This window comes from Berghia stephanieae, chromosome 5 (assembly GCF_034508935.2).
Source record: "Berghia stephanieae isolate SIO BIC M18660-M18661 chromosome 5, UCSD_Bste_1.3, whole genome shotgun sequence".
Classification (NCBI taxonomy): domain Eukaryota; kingdom Metazoa; phylum Mollusca; class Gastropoda; order Nudibranchia; family Aeolidiidae; genus Berghia; species Berghia stephanieae.
The window spans coordinates 70,561,128-70,569,909 of record NC_088364.1 but is presented as its reverse complement, the minus strand read 5'-3'; the positions used below and the strand labels follow the sequence as shown (position 1 = coordinate 70,569,909).

The following is an 8,782-nucleotide window of genomic DNA, read 5'->3' as shown; positions in this document are numbered from 1 at the left end:
AGCTGGTCCAAAATTATGTCCTGAGAGTATGTTTCAAGAACATGCAGACTACGACCTGTCTTTTAAATCAAACAACACAAAATCATGATAATAAACATTCCCCCAAGATACGGAAGGAAATTACGAATTTCTGTAAAATCGTGGATGATTGGAAGCACTGGTTGAGTGTAAGTGCAAGCCCCATGGGAGCTAAGCTAACTTGTAGATTGAAACGAGAAAATGTATCAGCCCAAACACACAATATGGATAACACTGTATTTGAATGAATTTGTTAGTGTCCATTTACAAAATCGATTGTCAAATATTTTTCTCATTGGATTTGTGATCCATTGAGCAAACAAGATGAAATGACACAACACAGAATTAGACTAATAATAATAACGGCCCTATTCTTCAAGATGAGAGATGGGGAATACGTGAGTCAAAATTAGACTAAAGTCGTAATTCATAAACAGTAAATACACCTTGTTCAAAAATCTCTTTTATTATTACAAATTTAAGGCATCAACAATACAATAATATTAAAAATCATGCAAACGACTTTGATTTCCACCAAATACTCTGTAAAAAAGGAATGTATTAGAATATAAACATTTCGTCTCAAGAATAAAAGAAATTTCACTTTTTTGTTTGTTTGTTTGTTGCTTTAGGTCTCTTCCAACACAATTGAGGTTATATGAGAGACCGCTGAAACAAAAAAACAAGCAATCTAACAAAAATAGTACAAATGTCAATCAAAATCATAACCTAAAGATATCATAAGCTAAATTATAAATAACCAAGAACAAACAGGCAGAGGATTTACAGAAAAAAAAAAATCCCCTGTCAAAAATACAATCACAAACCAAAGAAGCAGGATAGGCTAGTAAAGAGAAGAAGAAACGACATCACTATCGGATCGTACACCCATGCGAACATCATAGGTATATGATTCAAGGGTGATGCTCCCATCCAATTTCACTTTCTTAACTTGTTCGCAATCATTTCAAAATGATAGGTTTAGGTTTAGAACCAAATGCATTACCATATATGTTTATAGCTATATTTTTTCAGGAAAAGTCACCCCAAAATATATTTAGACTGCTATTAACCATTTGAGCTGAAAATATAACCTGAATTAAATTTACGGATGCAGTTACATGTTAAAATGTCTAGTGATATGACTTAATTTGAGAGAGAGAGGAAAACAAATGATGTCATTACAATATTTTATATTTTAAAAAAAAGATTTTAATTGAATTTGAATGATGAACGTTTTTGAGATACACAATTTTGTAATAATACAAAAATAATCACTTTCATTCTCCATATAAATCAAATTCTCACAAACAACTAAATGAATGAATGGAATGTATAGATAAGAAATTTACAGACATACCATAACGTTAAACCTATGTACACATATTGCAGGTCTTAAAACCGAATGCAAGTATGGGTTAGATTTAACACTGTTGTAATTTTTTAAGTTGGTTTAGTTTAAGAATTTTTTACATTACAAATGAGCCCAATAATAATAATAATTTGGGTTATCAGACCCGGAAATGAGTACACGTCATCTCAAGCTTTATATGCTTTCCAAAAAATCAAAACAACTATCATCTAATGCTGAAAAAAAAAAAGTCCAACTTCACACCCCCCCACCCCCACCTTCCTATAAAATCATAGTTTTCTTAATTAATTTATTTTCTAAATACACGAATTTAGTTCAACTTAGAAAACAGATCCACTTGTAAAATAGGGTATTAATCTTATCCATATAATTGGCAGGTTGTGTAAAAGCGATTTGGAATGACGATGAAAACTGTTATATATAATATAATTTATTTACACGATAAAATGGTATCATGGTGATGACAGTCAATGCGTAAGCCTGAGTGGTGTAATTAGATTTCAGACTCTGATTCCTTGGACTTATCAGCAATGTGAACACTTCTGTTTCTGTCACTGTAAAAAAAAAAAATTATATAGATTACACACATTTTCCAGCAATAAACAAAGTCTTTATATAATTATAATAATGATAACAACAACGAGCGAAAGAGAAGACAGACAGACATAAATAAAGAAAGAGAGAGAGAGACTTAATGAAAATTTATTTATTTATTAATACATTAACTAAGCTCTACAATCTAAACCTAAAAGGCAAATTTCCAATTAAAATATGTGTGAATGGACTGCAGAATGGGGCAGATCACTTAAACTTTAACCAAGGTAAATGACTATTCTTCTTTCTGAGATGATTTATGGAAAAATTTTGAATAGATAAGAAGAAAATGAAAAAATGTGAGTATATGGTATGTACTTGTGTGTAGGAGACTTATTAGTGGGACTTCGATTTAAAAGGGATATAGTGTGATACAATGAAATGGCGGCTAGTTGTTGCCAACAACACTATAGAATAGATCGGAATTCATATGAAATGAACATGTTAAATATACAGTGGACTCCGGATAAGACGATGCCCAGGGGAACCGAGAAAAAAATCGACTTATCCGAAAATCAACTTAACCGGAGTGTAACCAAATGAGCAAAAACTCATTTGAACAAAGCAAACCAATCTAGAATAAGTATGTCCCTTCATATCGCGCGGTCTCTGTAGTGGTCATGAGAGGCTCCTACCCCCAATAGTCCCATAGAGGAATCAGAATACATAAAAATCGGAATTTGAGATAAAAAAGCGGAATTAACTTACTGTTTTTGACTATGACATACTTTGCAACAGAAAATGTAATAGACAATCCAAAAGTACTCAAATGATTAAAAATAAAAAATGTGTAAAAAATGTACAGATTGTGTAAAGACTAAGAATGGGGTCAAATAATAATAGAGAACACACAGGTCCTGGCCGTCTGAGAGCAAAGCATTGAATGGATGGATTTAACCTTGTCAGGACCCCCCCCCCCCCCCCCCACACACACACCTAATCAAGCAAACGCGCGTGCCGGTACACACACACGGACACAGGGGTAAAATTAAATAGGGAAAGAAGCTGACCGTACTCAAATAATATTATTACCGATTGAAGCCAACATATAATATTACCAAGGTCATTGACCTCACGAATTGGAGTCACAATAATAATAATAATTCTTCGGTCAACCCCCCTCCCAAACATATAATATTATCCGACATCAGCAGCACACACTTTGAAGAGACTAATCAGACATACAAAATGTGTGTTGATTGACCATAAGAGATGACGAAATAAGCCATAGCTCACTTTTTTTTCGCTAGAGATATTTAAAAAAAATTTTCCTCGATGAGAATGCCTTGAATGTGGAATGTATACAAATTAAGTGACATTATTCCGCGAAAAGCGGAAGGGTAGGCGCCTCTAGGTCAAGGTCATGCTTCTTGTAAATCGTCGAGACAGAAATAGCGATGATTTTCTGTCGCATGCCAAACTTTCCAAATGCATCGAATCTTCCTTTTCCGCGATAGGTTTGCCATTGTAGTTGTAGACTTGACTTGAATTCCTCTTGATAAAATTGATACTAATTAAGAGGGCCATTACATAGGATGGCCTGGGATTAGAACCAAAAAAATCTTGAACTTGAAGTTGCGACAATGTAAAATTTGAGATGGAGAAATTAAAGTTATTCAATACTGCTCATGTACATTGAACACGGACGTCAGGCAAAGCACCTACATCATATCGATGTGCGCCAATCGTTCACGGATATTCTTAACCACTTAAAATTCTTACTGGTAGCTTTTTTAACCAATGGAAATACTTGTTTATTTGTGATTTTTTTTGTAGTCATGAGTGATGAGAACATCGACTTAAGCGACATCGACTTATGTGGAGTTTTTTTTTTTTTACTAATGTTATATAGGAAGAAGGGGGAGGGACCAAGAAAAAAAATCGACTTGGGTAAAAATCGACTTAGGCAACGTCGACGTATCCAGAGTGCACTGTAATACCTAACACCCTATGTCAAATGTTTCACGGCAAAAATATTGTGTCCAAAAAAAAAAAAGAAGAAGATAATGATAATCGAACAAAATCAAAACAAAGAACGATAAAAGGTGATTAATTTCATTTTATAATAATGCTGTTAGAACTCCCTGATGCACTCCAATAAAGACAAACAGTTAAAATGCAGTTTGTTTCATTTTATTTCTTTTGGTGCAAATTCTTAACCATGATTCATTCTTTGTATCATTTCATTTATTTTATACTCTCCTAGGCTTAAGTTAGACCTGACACGAAGGACTACAAGATAGAACATCTAGTCAAAAGGCAACAAGCAATTTCCTACAGTATAGAACATGTTTCAAGTTAAAGTAAATAGTACAAAATCCAGCTTTATAGGTCTCTGGGCTTAAATAACTTTTTAAAAAATGGAATAATAATAACCATATTACATATTGAAATCAGTAAAACAATCGCTGATTGTATTATTTATATATTTTCCTATACTTACTAATCATCATATCCAGGAGGCGGACTATCTCTGCTGCGATTTGGTGGCGGGCTCTTTCTCCCCCCTGGAGGTGGTCCACGTCTTCCTTCAGGTGGAGGTCCTCTTCTCCCATCTGGAGGTGGACCCCTTCTTCCATCTGGAGGTGGACCCCTTCTTCCATCTGGAGGTGGACCCCTTCTCCCATCTGGAGGAGGACCCCTTCTGCCATCTGGAGGTGGACCCCTTCTGCCATCTGGTGGGGGACCTCTTCGGCCATCAGGAGGTGGACCCCGTCTACCGTCTGGTGGTGGTCCTCTCCTAGCACCATCAGGCGGTGGACCCCTTCTGGCACCCTGTGGAGGAGGTCCACGTCTTCCATCTGGAGGCGGTCCACCTCTGGAATGGTCTGGCTTAGAATCAGTAGGTGTCTTGTCATAAGCCCTGTTGTCTTGGCCTTCTCTCTTGCGAGCTTCCTTGTTGGACTGGGAAAAAAAATTAAAACAAATATTTATATCAATACTTCAGTAGGAGGTGTGATATTTGCTAGTTTGTTTTTGCTTTAAATAATAAATCTGCCTTTAACTTTCCGGTGGTTTTGTTGTAATAGGCGATAATGAGCATCATTGAAATTAAAAAAATAATTTTATCTCGTTATGCTTCCACCAAAAACTAATCTGTAACATAAGTGATTTTAAAGTGGGTCTATTAAACCAAAAACACCAATAAAATCATCATGGTATGGGCATTAAATTATTGTCTCTTTTCAAATCATCTCACACTCATAGCTCAAGGCAAACCTCTGAATGACAGAAAATTGACACCAACGAAATTAATGCTCAATAGAAATGAGGTCAGCAGTCTTCCTACAACTCATAACTTCGGTACTTACTTTGGAATATGCGTCTGAGCTGGGTTTGATAGTTTTGTGAGGAGTAGTTCCAGACTTCAGGTCGTGCCTTGATAAAAAAGAGTGAGAAATACACATAATAATCTATAACAATATTATTCAATATTGAATTCACTGTGAATCTAAATAGCAAATTTAAATCTGTCATTGTTCATCGATTCAAATATTTCAGATCTCTAGGGCATAAAAACACCTATAAACTACCTTTCCCATATAGCATGGGCATACCTTATCTAATACAGTATTCAGAAAACAAACAAAAAAAGTCTCATTATATATAAGACTAGCTGATCTCTAGTTTTTGGGGTTTAAAAAAAATCTTTCCGATATATAATTATCCTTTTACCAGAACAAAAAAAAATAAAATTTGATAATATAAACTGGTTTCATCAATTTATTAGTAATGAAATTGCTCTCTCTCTCTCTCTCTCTCTCTCTCTCTCTCTCTCTCTCTCTCTCTCTCTCTCTCTCTCTCTCTCGCACACACACACAAACATAAGAAAAGAAAACAAATAAAGATTTTTAAAAGGCAAGCAAAGCAAACAATAACAAAATGTAGCAATTCAAGACATTCTCATAAATAGAGATAGAATACTCACTTGAATTCATCCACACGTGCCAGTTCACTCTTATGGACGCAGCTCACACCCCAGTCACCAACAGGACGGAACTGGATATTGAATAGACAGGAGAATTCACATGACATTAATATTGACAGGGTTTACAGCACATCAACAAAAAATCGAAAAAGCTCACTTGATCAAAACACACTTTAAAAAATTCATGTCTCTTGGTATTGAAATAAAAAAATTAATTTTATCTCGTTTGTTTCCACGAAAAACTAATCTGTAACATAAGTGATTTTAAAGTGCGTCAATTAAATAAAAAAACACCAATAAAATCATCATGGTATGGGAATTAAATTATTGTCTCTTTTCAAATCATCTCACACTCATAGCTCAAGGCAAACCTCTGAATGACAGAAAATTGACACCAACGAAATAAAACTCAACATGTCCTATGCTTAATAATTTACTCATTTATTCATTTTGATCATGAGTGTGTACATTACTGATGGTTCAATTCAATGGCACTTATAGCTCAACTGGCCAAGCCCAGACTCACAGAAAGTACTTTGACTAATTTCTTATCAAAAGGATAGCAAGAAATGGTTCGGTTCAGTTTAAATTTACGGCTAAAGAAATCTAAATAAATACCAGCAATATTAGTATTAGCCTGAAGAAATATCAACAAAATAAATATGATATTAATTATAACTTGAAAAGCATTCTACACCCAATAAACCAGCTCTTTAAGTGCTTTACATAAAGTAATAACAATAGAATGGATTAATGAAAAACAAGTTATACAAAGAAGCACATATACACTCTTAACACAAAATCCTAGTCTTACAAACAAATTATTTCAATCCCTAGCACAAACATTAGGCTTTAAACTGTTATCAGTCTTTAAAAATATGCTATCAGATATGGCTCAAAACGGATAAAATCAACACATCCCTTATCTGTCTGGGAGAAGAGTTCAAAACTTGTGGGGCTACAACAATATTATTCTCCAACCTTTCTTTGAGTGGCATATGAAAACTTGAAAACAACACAGTGCAGTATGAATCTCTCGTCCTCTTGTTCCTTGTTTTCACGGACTGATCATACTCATCCTAATATACAAAATTTACAAATTCCCCTATTTTCTTTGTATAAATTTCACTGATTCTTCGTCTTAAATATTTTGTCAGAGCAAGGGACGAGGAATGTGTTTTGCACTTTTGATGTAGGGACTCAAAGGAAATGCAGCCAGATCTATCAGACCCATCAATGCTGGCTATACAATTAATAATTGACCAAGCTGAAATTTTATCAGTTTCCATAACAATAAAAAGTAAAAAAAAAAAAAAAAAAGAGGTTACAATCACTTGGAAAACGTTTGGGGAGAACAGGACTTAGGCAATGTCGCACCAGATTTCATATCAAATCTTAACCTAGTTATTGGCTGGGTCTGTTTGCATGTGAGCCAAGAGCTCCATTGATGAGGAGACAGCCTTTCCATAAAATAATTAATAAAATGGAAAAGTGTCATCTATGAATCAGAAAGAGACCAGCCAGAGAAAAATTTAAAAAAGAATAGTTAAAATCTCGCCCCCAAAAATCTGAATTTCACTGAAAAAATCTGTGTTAACCATCTTATGCATGACCATCATCCTTATATATTTTTGGATGCTTTCGAGTATGTGTAGAATAGTACAGTTTGGTTAAAAATCCAAGTATAAAATAACCATATTTTCATCACCTTTATCTCAAATCAAGAGTTATAAAATCTGAATTTTACCTAACTTGGGGTCCAAAAAGTTAGTATTTACTCCATATCAACTCGTAATAATGGCGGGTCCAAGTTAAACAATGAAAGGGCTGATGAATATCTGCCCATGATACCAATAAAATCAAACCTGCAAATAATCAAAGACAAAAATTGGCCACACACACACACACACAAGTATACTGATTACTTACATAAAGTTGGGATCTGTATTTATGACTCCTTCTCTTAGCCAAAATGATCAGGTAAGTTGCAGCCGACATACAAAGCAAAAACATGATGAAGAAGAATGGACCCAGAAACTGTGAATCCCAGTCCCAGAGGTAGACATGTCGCATACGTAAGGCGATCAGCAGAATTCCCACCAACAAATTACAAAATGCAAAGAAAATCAGCCCAAGTGCCAGCCGAAATGGAAGCTTGCCAGGTCCCAGTGATATCTGATGAAAAAAAAAAGATAAGTAAAGAATTAAAAGATTGTAAGAAACACACATATAACTTAACACAACTTAGAAATGAAAAATAAATTCAAAATTTCCTTTATTTCTACCTAAGTGGAAATTTGTCTATAGGGTCTATTCCCAAGAAGACTACAATAACTAAAATATTATCTGAAATGCAGCACCAAAAGTGAGCTAGGGTGGGGCGATCTGTTCAAGGCCACACAGCATGGTGGTTTGAAGCAAAGACCACAATCCTGTACCATGCTGTCCTTATACCAAGTCGATCACGGAATGATGTGGGAGAAGATCTGATTTGGAGTTGGAGCAAAAAGAATGAAAAGGAAAATGACCAGAGCGATAGGTTTACCTACCAGTGTGAAATTTCACATTTTGTTAAGTGATTAGGTCCAGAATAAACAAATTCTATGTGATTATGAAATATGTCCTACAAGAATATGAAAAAATTGAATGTAACTTAAAATGCCATCAACTATTGATTTGATGCTCTTGTATAAAAATAGCAATTGTATTGCACTTATTGAAATAAGAATATATATATTTTTTTCAAAAATATGAATATGCTTTTAATGCTGTAAAGTATGAAAAAACGAAGTTACATGATGGTTGTTGATTGGACAGCCTGGTATGAGTTCCACTAAACGGTTTACGAAGTAACAATAACGATAAATCTA

The 8,782-nt window shown here is 34.5% G+C and overlaps 1 protein-coding gene across 2 annotated transcripts in view; it reads right to left on the bottom strand.

Moving 5' to 3' along the window:
* Window positions 1-465: 465 nt before the first annotated feature.
* LOC144973537 (uncharacterized) overlaps window positions 466-8,782 on the bottom strand; it is a 10,258-nt gene continuing 1,941 nt past the window's right edge. Inside the window, exons 2-7 of one of the 2 annotated variants that reach the window (XR_013645574.1) lie at window positions 7,842-8,087; window positions 5,913-5,983; window positions 5,296-5,362; window positions 4,428-4,888; window positions 962-1,944; window positions 466-621 (exon numbers count right to left, since the gene is read on the bottom strand). Coding sequence is in view for 1 of the 2 variants with exons in the window: in XM_078916076.1 (XP_078772202.1) it covers window positions 1,884-1,944; window positions 4,428-4,888; window positions 5,296-5,362; window positions 5,913-5,983; window positions 7,842-8,087 (906 nt within the window). In the remaining variant the exon portion in view is untranslated. Of the gene's footprint in view, window positions 1,945-4,427; window positions 4,889-5,295; window positions 5,363-5,912; window positions 5,984-7,841; window positions 8,088-8,782 lie in introns of both variants that reach the window. The other variant, XM_078916076.1, reaches the window with a different exon arrangement.